Source organism: Puntigrus tetrazona, chromosome 19, assembly GCF_018831695.1.
Source record: "Puntigrus tetrazona isolate hp1 chromosome 19, ASM1883169v1, whole genome shotgun sequence".
Taxonomy (NCBI): domain Eukaryota; kingdom Metazoa; phylum Chordata; class Actinopteri; order Cypriniformes; family Cyprinidae; genus Puntigrus; species Puntigrus tetrazona.
Window position 1 is genome coordinate 18,625,532 of NC_056717.1, and position 20,357 is coordinate 18,645,888.

General features: G+C 36.9%; 1 protein-coding gene across 15 annotated transcripts; it reads right to left on the reverse strand.

The window, feature by feature from the left end:
* Nucleotides 1-64: 64 nt before the first annotated feature.
* si:ch211-80h18.1 (uncharacterized protein LOC555593 homolog) lies at nucleotides 65-15,752 on the reverse strand. 15 transcript variants are annotated; one of them, XM_043217139.1, is made up of 41 exons: nucleotides 15,681-15,752; nucleotides 14,953-15,020; nucleotides 14,715-14,783; nucleotides 14,253-14,285; nucleotides 12,681-12,722; nucleotides 12,333-12,374; nucleotides 12,127-12,165; nucleotides 11,881-11,919; nucleotides 11,117-11,167; nucleotides 10,987-11,037; nucleotides 10,621-10,674; nucleotides 10,494-10,532; nucleotides 10,249-10,395; nucleotides 9,271-9,318; nucleotides 9,146-9,184; nucleotides 9,032-9,055; nucleotides 8,889-8,936; nucleotides 8,733-8,777; nucleotides 8,585-8,629; nucleotides 7,849-7,893; nucleotides 7,716-7,763; nucleotides 7,605-7,640; nucleotides 7,190-7,249; nucleotides 6,748-6,810; nucleotides 6,610-6,657; nucleotides 6,455-6,514; nucleotides 5,666-5,710; nucleotides 5,485-5,529; nucleotides 5,362-5,391; nucleotides 5,209-5,256; nucleotides 3,819-3,872; nucleotides 3,267-3,311; nucleotides 3,099-3,149; nucleotides 2,973-3,017; nucleotides 2,851-2,903; nucleotides 2,625-2,669; nucleotides 2,286-2,339; nucleotides 2,001-2,036; nucleotides 1,734-1,769; nucleotides 1,440-1,484; nucleotides 65-572 (listed from the first exon to the last, which is right to left on the reverse strand). In XM_043217139.1, the coding sequence occupies exons 1-41, from the start codon at nucleotides 15,689-15,691 to the stop codon at nucleotides 444-446; spliced, it is 2,055 nt and encodes a 684-aa protein (XP_043073074.1). In that variant the 5' UTR covers nucleotides 15,692-15,752; the 3' UTR covers nucleotides 65-443. The 15 variants fall into 15 exon arrangements, with proteins under 15 accessions (XP_043073074.1, XP_043073076.1, XP_043073087.1 ...); XM_043217141.1 differs by having other exon boundaries at nucleotides 1,440-1,498; nucleotides 2,851-2,883; nucleotides 15,681-15,746; XM_043217152.1 differs by having other exon boundaries at nucleotides 65-566; nucleotides 2,001-2,030; nucleotides 2,851-2,886; nucleotides 15,681-15,746.
* Nucleotides 15,753-20,357: the final 4,605 nt, after the last annotated feature.

Sequence of the window (20,357 nt, forward strand, 5' to 3'; positions counted from 1 at the left end):
TTTCTAAGTACCTTTTTTTTAAAACTAATTCCTCCGAACAGGTAAAATGACAAATATTTGAATGTGATGTTCAAAATAGATGTTCAATTTAATGTAAAGATTATCATCAAATGACATACATTCAGCAATATACAATCTGTGACATTGGTAAAGAATATTGCTTCAACATCTAGGCAAGAAAATACAGTAACGTTAGCGACATTTATGGGGGAAACGACCGTTAAATTTACACAGCAAATGCGTTTTGAATGGTGATTTTTCGCTTTCTCTTTCATTTGACTCCTGCTATTGTTTTTTTTTTCTTCCGTCGTACCAATGAATAAAATACTTACAGGGCATTTTTTATAAACAGGCGCAATAAAAAGTTAAGTTACAGTATCCTCTGAATGTTTAAATAGTCAAAAATAAAACAACCGGACACACACACAAAGGAGAGCTAAAGTCTAGCGGGCGGGTTCAGGGTTCCTCTGCCAGGCGTTCTGGTCTGTGCACTGAAATCTGTAGCGCAGAAACCTCACTCTCGGCTTCATGTGGAAATCAGCAGGTATCTTCCAGTTCCACATTTTCTGCACCTTTCAAAAAGGCGCACAGATCAGTTCATCGAGGCCAAAGTAGCTTACAAGCAGAAAATTGTGTTTCCTCGAGTCAGCTTCACAGTGTCCAAATTCATCGAGCGTCTTTAGTGAAACACGTATTACCTGCCTTCTGTCCCGTGTACACTACTGTTAAAAAATTTGGGGTCAGTGAGATTAAAAGTAGCCTACGGTGAAACGTTTATGAAGGAATGCTTTTGAAATACATTTTAAAATGTCATTTATTTCCGTAATGCAAAACTGCACTCCAGTCTTCACCGTCCCACGCTCCTTCAGAAATCATACTATGCCGCTCAAGAAGCATTTCGTATTATTAATATCACTTAAAATAGTTCTGCCGATTAATACATTCCACAGAAACCTTCGCACATTTCTTCCATGACCTTTGCGGAATAGAAAGGAGCAGGATTTGTTTGAAATAGAGGTGTTTAGTGGCATTATAATTGTCTTTTTTGTCACTTTTGATCAATTTAATGCATCCTCGTAAGCTGATCGTAAGCATTCGTTTCTTAAAAAGATGTACTGACCCCAAAGTTTTGAACTGCAGTTTTCACAGATTAGGATTAAGGCTAGGTCCAGACTAAAATGCACGCGTGCACTGTTAAATATCTTGCTCTTGACATCTGCTCTTAAAATGTGTTAGAGCTACACACCTGTAAAATTTGTATTTTTTTATAACATTTGCTTAAATAACTAAGCTAAACCCAATCTGTGAAACCGGGCCACTATGCGTTATCATGTCATTATCAAGTATTTTTCCCCCTATATTTCTGAGGTGATTTGGGGCATTTGAATATGCGTATTCTATAGATGTTTCAACGTGAACGTGAAGAATTTCAGACCCACCTTCAGGACCCTGACCAGATGTGTGGTACTGTTCACCTGCTGATACTGGACAGAACAAGCAAAACAGAGAAAAGAGAAGAGCTGTTGAGCATCTGTTTATGCAGACAATCATCTCAATCAGACATAAACATGCATTTATTCACAAGGTATACTATTCTAGATTTCTTGATTCAGTTTTATGTATCCTTGACAGGTTTGACATGGCTTTGAGGTGAAAGCAAGGTACAGATCATCGGAGTGCATCGTAAAACATGCGATGGAAGTGAAGGAGGTCTGAACTCCCATGAAGCTTACCAGCTGGCTGTGTCTGTTCCGTAGCACCAGGTTGGCCTGTTCGAGGAGAACAAACCAGAGGTTTACGTCAAAACAACTGATCCCTTAGTTATTAGATTAGTTGAACATGTTAGCACGTAAAGCAGGTTTGGCAGCGTAGCGTGAATCGAAAATGACATTTTGACATGGTTTAAGAGACATTGATATTAAAAGACGTTGCAAAAAAAAAATATTCAGAGAATTTGAGTAGTAGTCTATGCATGCATATATGTATGTAGCAAAACTTACTTGGACTCCCGAGAGTCCCTTGAGGTTCAGCTGTAGCTTAAAAATAAAAATAAAAAATTGCAAATATGATAGCAATACCGCGGGGACATTTCTAAGGCCCCATGAGGAACCGGGCTTGTGAATCATATAGAGTGAAGTTCTTTGAAAATCTAAAAATGTAGTTACGTGTGACAGGTGTAAGAGTTAGGGTAAGAGGATAGAAAGTTGTTGCAGTAAAAAGCATGCCTATGAAATGTCCCCATAATGATAGGAATACCTGTTTGTGTGTGTGTGTGTGTCACCCACCTGTGCCCATGGCATCTGTCTGTGAGGAAACCCCTGTGAATGGATCCCCTGTGACTGGAGTTGAGTTTAAGAAACGTTGGTTTCATTTATAACTTATAACAAGCTTTTTACACAATTTCTGCTTCGTAAGCAAACCCTTGCAAAAATTGACCTTGGTAATCATAGTTTCCACCAAAACAGCATTGTTATTGCACTGTAAAATCATAGCATTTCCTTCAAACGGGCTTCTTTGTCATTCTTTCCGCAGAAACTACGTTTACCATGGTACATTTTTATAAGGGCAGCTTACCTGGATGGTTAGTCCACCTGATGAGGCAGATGTTTTCAAACGTAATTTACCTGGTAAGTCTGTCTGAACCATGCTACTATGTGTCTCTGAGGCATCTGAAAGTTTGACAAGAACATTTGCAAGTGCCAAAATCAAAAAAAAAAATAAAAAATCGTAGTTTGTCACTTCAGCTGATGATCACATACATATATTTATATCCATCATTTCTAAGCATACCTTCATATCATTAGTGCCTTGGTCGTTCTGATTTATTGCTATAATCTAAAAGTCACTCACCTGTGAATCCAGTCCCGGTCGCACGCGCAGAATCTGCTTTTTAGAAACACACGCTACACGTGAAACCCACGCATGAGTGATTGACTGGCATGTGTCTGGATGTGCTGAGGAGACGTGGTTACCTGTGTAATTCGGCACGCCATCCGTCACAGCTAAGTGTCCCTGCCCTGAAAAACAGAAAAACAGCACGTCATAAATATTTCATATTTACTTTCATTATTTTTTTGTGCATATTGTGTTGTACTCACCTGTCACGTCTGTTTGAATTTGTCCGTCAGTCACTGGATTTCCTGCTGCACCTGATCAGTCACAATGTAACCTCCGTTATTACAGGTACGTGTACAAAGACCAATGCTGCTCTTACATTCACTCACTGTGTATTTCGTACATCAGTTGGAAAATTGGAAAGATTATACCTGCCATATCTGTCTGCATGCTTGCACCGGCGACACCGTCAAATCCTTTGGGAAGGCAAGGCCAGTTTATTTATATGGCACAATTCAAACACTAAAAAAGTGCTTTTCATACAAATAATTTGAAAATAATTATAAAATTCTAAATTAATCTTAAAAACAAAAAAAACAAAGGAGAAACGAGAGATGCATTTAAACAGAAATTAAATCAATTATTTTATAATAATTATTATTTAATTAAACTGAATATCATGGCAGTCTGTTCATAAGTCACAGTTAAGACGAATTCTTCTGAAAAGCGAAATATAAAGTTGCGAGATACAAACTCAAACTTGCCAGAATGACACAATTAATATTTTATGTTGTGGTGAAAAAAAAACTGAATCGGAAATTTTGAACATTCATGCGAAATTCTGAACATGAACGTTCATAATTGCGAGAAAAATTCAGATTCTCTGCATTGGCAGAAAGTCCGATTTGTGAGATTAAAAAGCCATAATTAACAATCTTTTTTTTAAATCTGGCAGAAACAGGCTTTTATGTATGGTTGCTTACCAGTCGTGTCAAGGTAAGGGCTGAGAGTATGGTCACTTTGATCAAGAGCGCCAACTGAAAATAACAGCGAGAAGAAAAGGGTCTAAATAGATTAATATTTGATTAATATATGTGTGAAGATGATCAGTGATGACTTAATAGAGCTGTTCCAAAATCTAGTGGGATGCCTTCTAGATTTGCCTTCTAGATAAAAGTAGTACTTGTAAGACGTAATGTATATGTTTGAAGTTAGCTGCTGGTAAAACAGCACAAGCTATAACTATTTAAAAAAAAAATCATTTTCAGCATTCTTAATAAAGGTAAGCCTATATTTCATATATTTCATTTAGGATGGGTTTATTCACTAAGTTCACCTCAAAGCATTCTGGGGTCGTTTTCCCCTTATAGCTGAAGAGATTTCTGGGTAAAACTTTATGAATGCATAGAATAATGCTGCCTGTCTTTTCGACCGAGCACTGTGTGAGCAAACCAACGATGTCTAAGTAGGCAACATTTAATTTATGGCAAAATGTTGCAGATTTTTTGAAAAGCACAAGAGGTTTTTGTTTCCAGAATGGAAATCTGAACATTGGATAGAGAGTTTTGTTGACACATTAAATTTAATCTCCTCCATAAATTAGAAAATACTGTCAACAGCCAGGAAAAAAAAGATATATGTATATAAACAAACTGCTCTGTGAAAAATATGAAAATACAGATGGGAATTGGTGCGTGCAAGTGTTTACTGAAATTTGGGGAGAGAAAAACTAATTTGCTGAAAATGGCCTATAAAGATATACCGTATATATATATATTGAAATCTACACAAATTCATAAAACATTATATAATAAACTCTTAAATGTGTTTGCGATTTTTTCATTTTACTAGTCTAAAAAGACAAGTTATGGACGCAAAACAGCCCAAAAATAGTTTTGCCTGTAGTGTAGTGCCTTTGTTCATTTATATTCATGCAGCTGTATTGTCTATGAAAGAAAATGACAAAATATTAGCTGATATTAAATGTATGTTAGGGACCCCGTAACGTCACCCGATAAGCCTAGTTTAGTAATCTGATGTATATCTTGTTAAAGAATGTCCCTTTAGCTAAGGATTAGTTATATAAAATGAGCCATAATTTTAAGTGTGCATATTTACTAATTTTGTAAATTTTCGTGAGCACACTGGTTCGTAGATGTGATGTGAACTGAAATCCCCAAAACTCTGATATTTGATTTCATGGCTTTAAACCTGCCATGAGAAATATTTTCCATATTGAGCACAAGCATTTGGTAAACCCACGCAACCCCGCCATTCTAGACAGGCTATCCAAGAGAAGACGCATAAAAATTGAAATATGGCTAACAAATCAATTGACTTTCAGTGATGTCATACAAGCGGGTGATATAGTACCAGCTGTGTGATGCATCTCCGTTGCGGCGCCCTGATGACCTGTTCCGCCTGTTTGGAAAGACATTTGGGAATATTCACATCGATTCCAGGATATTAGTCTGTCGATAACACGGTGTTTGATTAGTTGTGTTTGTTTTATTGCTGGATACGTACTGATGTCGAGATGAACGCCTGGAGGGTCACCTGTGAACGAATCCAGACACACACACACACACACACACTGCAGTTCTCTCTCGTTTATAGGTTTCATATGTTTTCATAGGCATTTCAACATACCTTTCTGTATGTCTACTACGGGTTTGTGCCGACCGTTTCCATTTCCTGTAATGCAGTTATGAATTATGTGTCAAAATAACACTGTACGATGAAATCCCCGCAGCTGGTCAACCACCTAAATCAGCTTGGACCAGCTAGAAACCAGTGACTGCTTTAAGGTTACATGTTGACTGTAACTTACCGTTTGTATCAGGTAAATCTGCACCATTATTATCTGCCCCACCATCTGAGGAGAACAACAAAACCGTTAAATATTTAATAATATCTTATCATTGAAAATAGGGCTAATACTTTACCATAAGGAGCCGTTCGCTGACATTGGTAAACTACATTAGTTAACAATAAATAAGAATAATAATAATATAAATATTGTTCATTATAAGTTTATGAACATTTTTTTTAATGTTGGTTAACATTAAGCTAGATCAATAAATGCTGTAGAAATATTTCAACATTTACTACTACATTTAACAGCATTTCTATTAACTTTGTATTAACATTTACGGAGATCAGTAGATATTGTAAGTAAATATACTGCTAATTATAAGTTTCTTGTTAGTTAGCTATTGTGTTAACTAATGTTCAAGGAATAGGCCACCAAAAAATTGCAGAAAAAAATGTACTGTAGGTGAGTTTGTTTCTTCATCAAAACAGATTTTGAGAAATTTTGCATTAAGAATGGGTGCAATCAAAAATGTTGTATCTTTATGGACTGGAGTGGTGTGTATTACATATAGATTATTATGATGTTTTTATCAGATGTCTGGACTCTAATTCTGACGGCACCCATTCGCTGATGAGCAAGTGATGTAATGCTATATATCTCCATATCCGTTAAAAGAACAAAATCATCTACATCTCGGACGTCCTGAGGGTGAGAAAATCTACAGCAATCTATTTATATTTTATTTTTGGGTGAGTAATTCCTTTGAAACCTTGCATCAAAGTTGTACTAAAATATTTGTCTTACCTGAATAATCTAAGAAGGAATGTCCCGGATGTGACATTGCGTCAAAGACTAATGAGGAATCTGTAAAAATGAGATTTAACACAAATTCTTTTTTATGTCACTTCCATCCAGACCGTGCAGGATTTTTGGTGAACGTGTGTTTAACTTAAGTTTACCTGTTGTATCAGCTGGTGACTTTGGCTGGGCTCCATTATCAGCCGTGCCTGGAGATGTTATGAAAGGTATTATTCAAAATGGAATAATATAATGTTAAATGTTACTGATGTAATGATAGTAAGCAGATTAATACTTACTGATTGAATGAGCATAATCACCATTCCCGTTGTCAACAGACAGGTAATCTGGTCCTGGAGAGTCTGATATACAGAACGAGAGATGGTTAGCGAGTTAAATGATTGGTTTACCAGACATCTGTCTATCTGTCGTGTATCATTCTGTCAGTTGTTCTATCTATCCATCTTAAAGCTCCTACACTCATTCAGTAAATGAGTTATGAGCTCAGTGATCAGTCTGTGTAATTCATACGGATGCATGAAACCCCAGTGACCTCTCGTGACACTAAAAACGTCTCTGAAAGTTGTCGTTACGCCCCCCTTCGGAGCCAATGTAAGGGTTGGATAAAGTCTGACAGAGTTTATTAGACGTGTGCAGGGTTAATCCCACGGCTACTGGGGTAAAAGCACTCTAAATTTACAGGACCTGAAGGAGCACAGAGCGGCAGCCAGCAGCCATTACCTGGAGGAGCGTCTAGAACCGGACCGCCACTGGACGGGTGCCCTGGACTCAGGCCAGCGCCTGGAAAGGAGAACCAGCGAGAGAAAAAGGACAGCTTTGATTCACACCAGTCGTCTTTCAATAAATTATTAGGTAGAGAACAGAATCTGGCTGGTTTATTCTGTCAGTGCGGCCCATAATTAGTGCAGCGTGACAGCTGGACAGAATGAGGGAAGGCTCTCAGTGCCGTATGTGAGCCGTTTCACAGCGTGGGCATAAAAGTAAATCAAGTGAACTTAACTAGTGTGGGACGTCCTGTTTGCTACGAGGCCAATGAGATCAGCGGAAAGCAATTCTGATGACCGCAGCCCAAAAGCCATAAACATCAAGCCTCTCTGGTTAAGTGAAAAGTGGATGACGTGAAGTGGACGCTTACCTGCCGAATCCACCTGAAATGCGAGTCCCATGTGATCTGTTGAGACAGCGTCAGTTACTAGGCATGTGGGCGGAACGTCTGGAGGAGTGTCTAAGAGGTCTAAAAGCGTACCTAGCCCGTCCGTTTGGGTGTCTGGACCAAAGCTCTCTCCTATTCCACCTGTAGAGGGGGACATTCTGGTCTATACTGAGAATTGATATTCCGTATTCTTTACAGTAATTAATGCGAATGATGAAATGCTCACCCATTAAGCCAACAAGAAAGTCATGGCTTGACTGATCTATTATGCCTGCAATGAAAATTTGTTCATAGTACGGTCTGATGCTCACATTATTATTTATTGAATATGTATGGGTGTTTTTAATGTAAAATTTATGCACTTTTGTTTAAAAGTTGGGGTCAGTAATTTTTGAAAGAAATCAGAAACACAGTAAAAACACAATATTGTCAAATGTAATTACAATTTAAAATTACAGCTTTAACCGTGATACAAATTAAGGCATTAAGTGTCCATGGTATGGATTTTTGAAAATGACCTTTCATGCAGTGTGTAACACAGTAAATGAAAACATCCCGCAAAAGTCATTCTGAAAGTGCACCATGTATGAACTTATCGTCTTTTAAAAGATAGAGTTGGGTCATTGAAACGAGTCTTTTTAAAAAGGAGTCCCAAGCCATTTCATGTTGACATATTGCCCGCCCACTTGTTGGTCTCTTTGCGTTGGTCAGAATGAAAATGCAAACTCATTCTTTGCCCCCAGGTGCCGCTTTTGGAGCATTAAAAGCTCACAAACACTGCTTTAAATGCAATCGACCAATCACCGGAGGGGGTTGGAAAAAGGAATTATTGAACGAATCGTTTATGAGTCAAATACCACTGAACCCCAAGTTTTAAACAGTATAGGAGCTTCTGATTGGGTTTAACTCAATAACTCAAAATGTGTTTTTTGGTTTTGTAGGGCAGAAGAGAACTGATTTACCTGTAATTTCCAGGTGAGGGCTTGTGCCAAATGAATCAAAACCACCTGCAATGAAAAAAATATAGATAGATAGATATATATGAATTATACATTTTTATCTCTGAAATGAATAGTTTTTCCACGGTAGGACTTTAAATCGTTTTTATACCTGTTCCTTGTATTTGAGATGTGCCTGCCATGAAATGATCCAAGCCTGCAACAAAAATAGCAACTTAACATCAAAGATAGTTTGTTTGTTTTTATCTTTTTTTTTTGTCATATAAAATGTGAGTCTTTTAAAACCATATATTCATTGTTTCCTCACCTGTAAGTCCTGTTTCTCCTCCATTTAGAAGCTGTTTGTGACCATTGCCTATAAGAGGAACCCGATTAAAACAACTGCATCAGTCTTTCTGATAAATATGACAAATTATTGTTTAATATGCATTAACACGCAACAAGACTCACCGTTAGATTCTATCTCAGGGATTTCTGAATGTACAAGATAAAAATGGCATAATTATAACATACATTTAACAGAAAACGTTTTGTAAACTGTATGGAAACTTTAATGTCCATCACCTGGAGACTCTATTTGAGATCCATCATGAGCCGTTTCACCTGATGCGAGAAGACATAAATATGTTCTTGATAATTGTGTAAGGCATTTGAAAAGTACAAAACGCAAGAGCCTGTTAAACACATACCATTTTCATACTGTGAGCCATCTGTATGTGGAGCCAATCCCTCTGACCCTGAACATATATGCAAAGAGCATTATAATTGCATTACTTTTGCATAGATCTTTGACTTGAACTGTTATATATAATGTGTATAAAATTATTTTTAAAGGAATAGTTCACCCGATACTGGAAAGTTGATGAAAATTATGATAAGTTTGTTTCTTCATTGAAACAGATTTTGAGAAATTTGGTGTTTTATCACTTGCTCACCAAGGGATCCTTTGTAGTGAATGGGTGCCGTCAGAATGAGAGTCCAAACAGAGGATCACAATAATCAACAAGTAATCCATATGACTCCAGTCCTTCACTTAATGTCTTGTACAGTAAAAAGCTGTACGTTTATAAGAAACAAAGCTATCATTAAGATGTTTTTAGCTTCAAACCACACTACCTCTCAAATCCTCCATCCATAATATTGCTTTCTCCAGTGAAAGAGTCATAATCAGGAGAGAAATATGCATAGAGCAAGCACCGTTTACAAGCAAAAACAGTCCAAAACTCTCCTAAACAAATATGCCGGTGGATTTTGAAGTGAGAGGACAACAGGGAATAGACTTTTTCCACTGGATAAAGCATTATTAATTTTGATATCTTGCCCGGAAACAACAATTTGAAGTTAAAAACTGGTTAACAATTTATTTGTTTCATACATACATACAGCTTTACAAGAAGTGAATTAATGGGCTAAAGTGTGAGTCACTTGTGGATTACTGTGATGTTTTTATCATCACAGTACCGGTGCTGTCTCATTCTGACGGCACCCATTCACTACAGAGGATTCCCTGGTGAGCAAGTGATTCCACCAAATTTTCATTAAAGAATCACATCTTGAAGCTCATCTTCGACAACATGTTTCAATGAAAAAGCTCTTCTACTTGAATAGCCTAAGGGTCAGTAAATTTTCATTTTCGGGTGTACTATTCCATCTTTTGAAGGAAATACCTGCAGGCTGTGATTGGACCTCAGAGGAAACTACAGCCACACCGTCTGACATCTGTCCTGCTGAAGGCCGGCCAAAAGCGTGGCTGGATATCATTGTAGACCCATGACCTGCTGCTATGTGGCCTGATGACCCTTGACCTGATGACACTGTGAGAATGGCAAAATGCTATATATTTAATTTTATGTGCACAATATAAACACATATAAGTTACGGTTGCCTTATCATAAACGGAAGGATCTCTTACCAACAGTAATGGACACTGAATGGACTCCCCCGTCTGTGCCTGAAACATATTAAACATATTGTGTTTCTCTAATGTAAATATTTTAGATCATTTTTCGAACAATAATTTTGCTTCTAAATGTCGTTACCAGGGACTTTAGATCCTGAACCTCCATTAGCACCTTCTCCTCCAGTTCCTACACCTGAGAACAATTTCTTTATCACTCGTCATGCTATGCACTACTGTTTAACTATTTATTATAAAAAAATTAAAATAAATTAACACTTTTATTTTGGCTTTGATTTTGTTATTATATTTAAATTACATGTTAAATTATATATATATATATATATATATATATATATATATATATATATATATATATATAAATTATTTTTAAATATTATTAAGTCTTTTAGTACTTTTAGTATATATCGTTAGCATTTATGCCATGCCATATAAATGTGTAACTTGCTTTTAAATTTTTTGTAGGGCAGAATCAGCTATCAGATACCTGGAGGAACTATCTCTGATTTGGACCCATCTTGTCCACCATAACTTGCATCTGTAAGTGAAATAAATACAGTGATTATGCAGTTGAATTATTAGTGCAAAACGAAAAACCTGTACGGCAGGTGCAGTACCATGAGAACTAGAGCCAGATGGGCGAGAGTACCCGTCTCTTCCGTTGCTTCCTGTAACCCACAAAAAACATTTCTGAGAGGTCATTCTTTATCAGGTAATAAAGCATAGCTATCAATACAGAAAGTAACCCAATGATATGCAATTAGGTTCCATTAAACAACAAAACTAATGATTCACCACCCTTCATAATATTTTCTGAATGAAATCCAGTGTCTTTTTGGGGTTTTTTGACTAATTTTGGGATGCTGATTCCAAAAATAGCACCTATTTTTCTGTAGCACGTCATTTTCTCACAAAATACGTTTTTGCATTCTACAAGCATTTATGAGGTTAGGAAGTTTTGTATTATCCCTTAATCAGTGGAAAAAACTACTATCTACCATCTTTCTCTTATTAACCCAGTACAACAATCTGCTGAATTCCCAGCCAATTTTCACATGCATGACATTATTTATGCCTAATTTTAAGGTTAGAATTATGAAGAGAAAATGCACACCTAACCTAGAATGTGAAACAGCAACAGAAAATTACAGATTTTGTAAAAAAAAAAAAACCCTTTGACATCTGGCTGCTTTAATTGTTTCATAAGCGCATTAAAGCAAATAAACACACATGATTTTGTGAAGCAAAAAACTATGCGATAGGAAGCTTCTATTGATATTTTTGAACTGCGTATCGACAAATTGGTTAACATTAGGCCTGGTTCTGCAAATGAGCAAGATGCAGGGCTGTTTTACAATATTCAGCTCGAAGCGCTGGTTACCGTTTGCTCCATTTGAAGCTGTCGACGTGCTGCCTGATGCTGCAATGACAAAAACACTAGTTTAGTTTCTGATTAGCCCGGGAAAGACAACATATATCCATTTTTAACCTTCCGATGTTGGTCTACGACCCCGTGTGTATACTGTAGCTCTGTAGCGCATTTCCTACACAAGGTCAGTCGGTGTTGCTTTTCTAAAGTGCGACTTGTGTGAAAGTTTTGCCCCTGAAAGATCAGGTTCACACTTACAGACTTGGCCAGTTTGAGTGCCACCATTAAGCTTCTGACCTGGGAAACAAGAGCAAAGGTTTTGTCAAAAGATGTATTGGACTTCAGAAAAGGCCTGAAAAGTGGCCATTGAGCTTTCAACAAATTCACCTTTCACCAGAGGCCATGAGAGGCTAATGCACTCCGAACAGAACTTGTTTTTGCGTTATCGAGTAGACTTTCCTTACCGTTTGGGGATTCGCCCGCGGCGGCGCTGCCAGGAGTCATACCTTAGAGAAAAACAGCCCTTCAGTCTAAACATCGGCCCCCGACAAACATGCAGTCTCACTGAGCTACAGGCCTCTGTTTTCCACGGATCTCTGCACCTGATGTTTCGTCTTTCCACATTTATTAATAAATCGAGCAATGCCGTTCAGCCACCGTGGCTAAAATCCCCACATACCTGATCCCTAAACCAGATTAAGTACTGATTGACTTTGCTTACTGAGTAGGGTGCACCCAGTGAACTATTTTCCAGTGCTGAGAGGTTCAGTGTTCTCTGCCTCCAGCTCTAAAGAGGATTAGCTTCACCTTACCCAAGCCTTTGGGTGCTGCAGTGGCCTGCTGCGATCCGGCTCCTTTGGGAGAAGAGGGAGAGGAATAAGAAACATATTCTTAAGATTCCCAGAGATTATTTCTCACAGGTCAATCAATCTATTCTGGCCAGGTGGCTTCTGAAAGGACAGATTTGTGCTTGAGGGGTTTCGCATATTGTATAAACCAGCTTTATACATTTTAAGTCACTTTTATTGTCTTTTATGTGCATTTTAGATCAGATTTTAACTTGGGTTTTGCAATGTCACTACCACATTAGAACTAAACACTACAAGTTAAATATAGAGTAACATCAGTCTTTAGTTTCATTTATCAATTAACTGTTGAAAAATATGGGGTCATTCAGTTTAGGCAGAAATTTTGCATTAAATTGATCAGAACCGACAGTAAAGAGTTCAGTAGTGTTATAAAATAATATATATAAAAATTAAGCAATTGTTAACAGTTTTCAATATTGATTAAAAATAAAAAATGTTTTCTTAGCATAAATGGTCATGTGACTATGAAGACTGAAGTAAGGATGCTGAAAATTTAGCTTTACCATCATACATATTGTGTTTTAAAATGTATTCAAATCAGTTATTTTCAGATTTTTATATATTTTTTTGCAATAGTACCGTTTTTACTGTACTTCTGATCAAATAAATGCAATCTTGGTGAGTAGTAGACTCGTGTTATATGTGACCCTGTACCACAAAACCAGTCATAAGGGTCAAAGTTTGGAAACCGATTTATACATTATATGAAGGCTGAACAAACATGACAATATTTGACCGAGATACAACTATTTGAAAATGGAATCTGAGGGGGCAAAAAATTATATCCAAATGGAGTTCTTAGCAATGCATACTACTAATGAAAAAGTAAGTTAAGGTTATATTTCATGAAGTTAAATATTTTCATGGAACATGATCTTTATGATTTTTTTAGCTATTGCTACATGTGCTAATTAGGACTGGTTTTGCACTCCAGGGTCAAAAATAAATAAATAACGACCCCAAATCTTTTAATGATACTATTTGAATTACTTTACAAATAGTACTGTGGTTATATCAGATGGCAATACTATGGTATTTTAAAATATATTATGGTACTGAAATCCATGCACTCTTCTAAAACTATAAATATGAAATATGATACATGCATTTCCATACCATGATACATATCAAAATTTGATCAAAATGTCACAAAATCACTCATATACCCAAAACGCCATACATATAATAGCATGCTGCTTCGATATATGCTATGATACTGTGTGGTTACCATACGTTCAAATCATCAAGCTTAAAAAAACAAACGTTTATCATTGATCCCACGTCCAAAAATCACAGTATACAAGAAAAAAATGCCACAGTACTTTTTGTAAGTGTAATTTCTGATTATGACAGAACCCCAAATGTTTTGAATAGCTCAGCCTCATTAAAAAAAAGACTCACTTTTGAAGTGAATTATGAGTTATTATGTGATTATCAAATCATGGTTCATTATGTGATTATTAAAGATGACCGAGGTTTTGCGCAACGGTGGTAAGTTGTGAACTTGTCACCCACCCTTCATATGCTGACCTTTGGAGTCATCATCATCTGTAAAGAAAAGGGAAAATCGATACAGTTTATAACAACCGCTCCTTTGTTTCGCCCTTCTCCTCTTTCTGTCCCGAATCCCTCGCAGATCTGCTGACTGTTATCAGAATAATATGAGTCCACGGAGTTTAGGACTCACCGATCTGCTTTTTAAGTTAAATGCCCTTTCATTTTCTCTTTGAGACTTTGTATTCGCCCACTTTGACGGTTTATGAATCCGAACGGATCTTTAAAAAAGCTTTAAATAAGATTCAGGTTTACTTTAGAGCTGTTTATCATCAGCATTACAGTATTAATTTGTGATTTTGCCCTTTTGCAGGATCTACATCTAGTGTCAAACTGCCCACAATATGAGCTTCTTGATGCGGTACGATGGACTCTCATCGGGACGTTGATGAAGTAACATCTTAAAAGACCTTCATCTCCTACCCTCTTCCTCCTCTGACAGTTCTTCTTCACCCTCTTCAGCCTCAAAGTCATTTTCCTCAGGCTCCTTATCTGTCCGGAGAAATAATTGATCAAAGTAATCGACCGCTTCCGTTGTCCTTATGTCTAAGTCGCTTTGGATAAAAGCGTCTGCTAAAAAGTAAATGTAATGAACGTGGGCGTTGTGTGTTAAACATAGGAGTGTGTCATTAAATAATCCCTTTGGGAAAAGAGCTTGTACCTTCAACTGGAGCCGCAGATACGGTGGACGCCAGAAACACAACAGCCACTGAAGCAATTACAAGATTTCTGTGAAAGCAAAAAGATACGGGTCCAGAATAAGCAAATTCAACCCAGAAATGAGCAATTCCTCGTGATTATCTCAATAACAGCCGAAGATGGGCATTAAAAATCATCAATTCCCTTCAGAAATGCACGTTTTTAATATCATTTTAATACGGCTTTAACTCGCATACAATGTAAATGAATCGGTTTGGCTTTTTAAAAACACAAGTAATGGCTAAAAGTAATACTTAAAGCTAAATGTGTGCTTGTTTTAATCATAAAGCATTCAGTTAACAGACATTATATAATACTTAATTGGATTCCCAGCATTAAATTACACTTTGAAACCACATATTAGTCATATGCATCAAATTCTACACAAAACATGCTTTTAGTCTATTAAAAAAAACATTTGTGTAGCTTAAACACAATTGTAGCAACGCCAAAGTCATGGGTTTGAGTCCCAATTGATGTAAAAATTAATCCACGTACTTTGAATTAAATGCAAGCTGCTTTAAATAAATGCACGAACATAAAAACTCCTCATTCAAGTATACCGATAAACCAATGCACTGCTCTGCCTTGATATTTACAGATAAATTATTGCTCTTTTAGCCATCGGTCACTCCCCTGTTGTCAGATTCAGAGATGTTGGTGGTTATAAATCATTCGTCATTGACTTACCGTGACAGCATCTTTAGCACAGGTCTATGTGGGAAACTGTGCAGCAGGCATAAAGCAACCAGCAAACGTGCTTTTGACTTCCTTATGCTTGACTGGCCAGCAAAATACATTTTATACCCTTCCAGCCCCCCATCTTGGTAAGGGGCAGGACTTCTAACCCCAGCCCCTGCCATTCAAACTGCTCCCACCAATCAAACGACAGGTGAGCACTGACACATTTTTGATTCATAATTTATATTCAGATCAGATTTGCAGCGTCTTAGCGTATCAAAGTGCAGAAATGATGACGAATATCTACTGCACGTTAACTGTTGACTGATGATACCAAACATTGGGATGAAAAGCATGATAATTCAAGGTATGTCCCATCATCTCTTTGGCCCAGCAGGCAGCGGTGGAATCAGTAAGGCAGCTCAACCAGTGGAGGGCAGCTACACAACATCACAGACCAGAGACACAGGAACTCATGCAGGAAGTTACAGGTGTTTTCTCGTTTATTCAACCTTGGCAAACAAGATGACCTGGCTGGTTTTTAGACGGTTCTTTCAGCCTAATTTTGTGATATAGCTCTACAAAAACACAGAAAAGAATGAACAGTGGTGCCGTTTGTTTTTTAGCGTTTGCTTTTAATGAATAGTTTTTTTCAAAATGTATTTATTTAAATGTCTAAAAACATTAATGGTTTAAAATTCATAAATGACTATAGTACAGGTTGTACAGTGTTGCTATGATTTTTTTTTTTTTTTTGTCATTGTTGTCATTTGAGTACATTTGATTGGATTTTATATTTGGTTAGACTCTTGAAGATTTTCGGAAGCTGGATTTTTATAATAATTTAATTCAATGCTGTGGGCCGAAACAAGGTTATATAAATAGCATAAGATGGTTTGCTGGTCCTTGCTGGGTTAACCTGGTTTTGATGATCAACCATTTGACAATCTAGAGCTGACAGTTGTCCAAAACCTCTCAAAAAACCCATCAAACCAGTCTGACCGGTTTTATGGCCTGCTAAGACCAGCAAACCACTTTAGGCTGTTAACATATTATTATTATTTATTTTCTTGCATCTAATCTTCATGCATTTTTTTTATTTTCATGTTTTAATGGCTTTATCATTTTATTTATGCTAAAATATAGTAAGATGCACTCTTTTTACTTTTATTATTTTTATTCGGATTTTCATTTTCAGTCAACTAAACCAGAAAGATTCGGTTAAACTTTTAAAACTGATATTATAACATAAAATGACTTCTTACACCTTAAAATACAACCTAATAACCTTTTGCATTTTCCCATCATTTTGAGTAAACGAAGACCACAAGTCTTCTGAAGAAAGACAATAGCGTTAAGAACTTCTGGTGATGTTTTAATGTATTAGCGTGGTCCGTTCAAGTACTATGGTATCTGTGTTTTGCATAAGCTAATGCTCCTGTCCCATCGCAGGAGCTGAATATCTGGCAGCTCTCAGGAAGATCGCATTCCTGCAGCGTGTGCCAGTTCACATCAAGCCCGTTTTACAATGTAACGAACACCAGCAGGCCTCCAAATGCATTTCTGTGATAAACTCCTCCTGATGAGCTAAATGGACGTGTGTCGTTAGCAAAGCTAATGAGCTCTTGAGCTAAACAAGCTTTCTTTGTTGCAATGTGAAATGTGAACTATGTGTGTGTGTATTTTGATCGATCTGTACTATTACGTTACAATACTGTTTTTTCTTTATTGAACCCTGGATCCAAATAATGTAAAGCACGTTAGCTTACATAATGTATAACTACAGCTAGCTTTTTTGTTTAGTTGCTATTGGGAGAATCGAGTGGTTCACAAAAATGCTTTGCATGTACTCGACTAATATTTCTAGTAGAAATGTTCAGCGTCAATCACAGCAGCAGCGTGGAATGACAAGACATATTGAAAAGCTGTATTATTACACGTCAGCTGCTCTTGTTGGCAGATGCGGCCAGATTTCTGCTGGCCAGTTTCATGTCCTGTGGCTTCCCTCATTCCTGCAGGCCTGCCTGATCTCAAACAAAAGCTCTCTGTTGGGTGCTTGAAACCATAGCGCTCTTGGAGCCAACCTTGGGTGACGAGATTAGAAGTGCCAGTCCAGGATCTGTTCAGCTCGGCCAGTGGGGTCAGGCGGTACAGCGCTCGGACCGTATGGAAAAGGATGGACCACCACAGTTGTATCCTAATGCAAAAATATATATTTTTTCACACTTTAATAAAAATAACAAAATGCACTTCAGAGGCAAGAAAATTATTGTCAGTGTTATGAGTGTGTGAAAAAGAAAATGTAATAGTTGTGGCAATATATTGTTAAAGTAATAGTAAAAATTATATTTGTAATTATATTACATATTATAATTAATAATATATAAAATTTAATATAAAATTTATATATATATATATATATATATATATATATATATATATATATATATATATATATATATGTAGTTTATTTATTACATTTATTATATTTTCATTAAAGTATTATTTTGTACGTTTATTATTTGTAAATGATTGTTTTTACTTTTATTTTAAAATATTAAAAAGGCTATATAAAATGGTATATGTTAGTGCATGTATGTTTACAATAAGTTGAAAAACAATAAGTAGAAAATAAATATTTTTACACTTGTTTATATATTTATTTTGTATTATATAAATTACAATTTTATATTAAAATATGATAATAATCCACAATTGTATTTCTAAATAATAGAATAAAAATGTTTCAAATATATAAATGTTACATAAATAATAATACTTTTTTATCATTTTGGCATTATTTCTGTGTGTTTTAATATATAAAAAATGTCTTTACGTGTTTTTTTTAAGCTTCTGTAAAAATATACAACATTTTGGAGAAACATAAAAATGCTCAGAGACTCAGCGGACTAAAGGAGAGGTGTAGGAAACAAGAGGTGAGTTCTGCTGTGGTCCAGCACAAACACACACACACACACACACACACACACACACACACACACACACACACACACACACACACACACACACAGGCACATACAGACCTGTGCGTTTCTCATATAGATTCCTGTTCTGTTCTCAGATTTCAGCTTCATCCACAGCTCTGTTAGGACTTTTTGTCTCAGTGGTCACGAGCCACCTCTGATCGTCCTGAAGGAGCTATTCTGTTTAGAAACTCGATCCGTCTGAAATTACTGCGGCGCTGGAGTTTTGGGTCCCTGAACCGCTCTGTAATTAATCACCGTGAGCCAAATCTAATATGTTGTGTAGCAGGACAGAGAAACAGTGTGGACAGGTGGACATTAAACTTGATCAGAGGGTCGGACTGGTTCTCATTTCCTGCCAGAAGTCTCAAATGAATGTTCGCCACCAATATTAAACAACCACGGAATGATTATTGCATTGCCAAAAGTAATATGATTTACTTTTTATTTAGTGTTAATTGCTGTCAGAGCCTGCACACAATTCTTGTGTCTAATGAAAGTGTCACATAAGCTATAGTGAGGCTTGTTTTGTATCAGGCTACACATTTTCTGAAATGTTATGTTTGCATATGCAAATGAGCCCTCATCTAATTAAATTGCTGTTGCTTAAACGTTATATATATATATATATATATATATATATATATATATATATATATATATATATATATATATATATATACACACACACACACACACACACACACATCATATATATATATATATATATATATATATATATATATATATATATATATATATATATATATATATATATATATATACGGTATGCTATATGAACTACAGGCTATTTTTATTAATTCGGAAACTGTCTTTAAAGATATTAATTCTTACGCGACCAGAGATGATCTATTTTGGACGTTTTCTTACTCCAATCCGAAAGAGCGCGTGTTATAGACGCACGCGCGTTCGCAAAAGAACGTCATAAAACGTTTGCGTTCCATAAACAGTAACAGAACTTTGGCGAACCGTTCCTTTAAGAACGTGTCAAAACTACTGACGAAGAGATGGGCGAAATAAATGACAAAAAAAGCCGGCGTGGACAGTATTTATCACACGACCTCTGTAAAGCCGAACACGGTGTTGAAATCTTGGATCGTCGACAGACGCCGATAATGAGTTTCCAGATAACGGACGCTCTTATGAACGCGTCTTTTTGAACGGGGTTTTATCTCGTGTTAGTTTTGGATATTAAGCAAACCGTAAGGCGCTTGAGTCTTACATTACGCGCAAACCCCTCCGACTCAGTGTGTCGCTGTTTGTCAGTGAAAGGTGGGTCTTTTCTCACAGATATCAACCGCTAGATCGGAGTGGATGTTTAAACCCTCTTACGCCTTAAATTAAAGTATAATATTTCTAAAGGCTTCTCGCGCCCTTCCGGCCCGTTGAGAAAGTGGGCCGTGGGGGAAGCTAATGCACTGTGAGGGTCAAGCTTCACTGGCCGTCTCCATTTTGTAACCCTGCCTGTGGTTTCCTCGGCCTCCCGTAAGTTTGGGGTGACGGGAACATTTGCACACAGAGACCTTAAGTCACGCTCGGACAAGCGGGCCGCGAGCGCTTTGTTCGGAGCTGTTTGGTGGCTTTTGTCCGCGGTACACCTTCCTCTTCCTCCTCATCCTCTCGTTTGTTCACCCCAGGGCCAGGTTTGGACCACCGAGATGTAACGCGAGATCGTGTCGTG

Coding starts and splice junctions, on each gene's coding strand:
- si:ch211-80h18.1 (XM_043217139.1), bottom strand. Junction 10,533..10,620: donor TTCAGGATCTAAAGTCCCTG/GTAACGACATTT, acceptor AATATGTTTCAG/GCACAGACGGGGGAGTCCAT. Junction 9,185..9,270: donor TGGCTCACAGTATGAAAATG/GTATGTGTTTAA, acceptor TTCTCGCATCAG/GTGAAACGGCTCATGATGGA.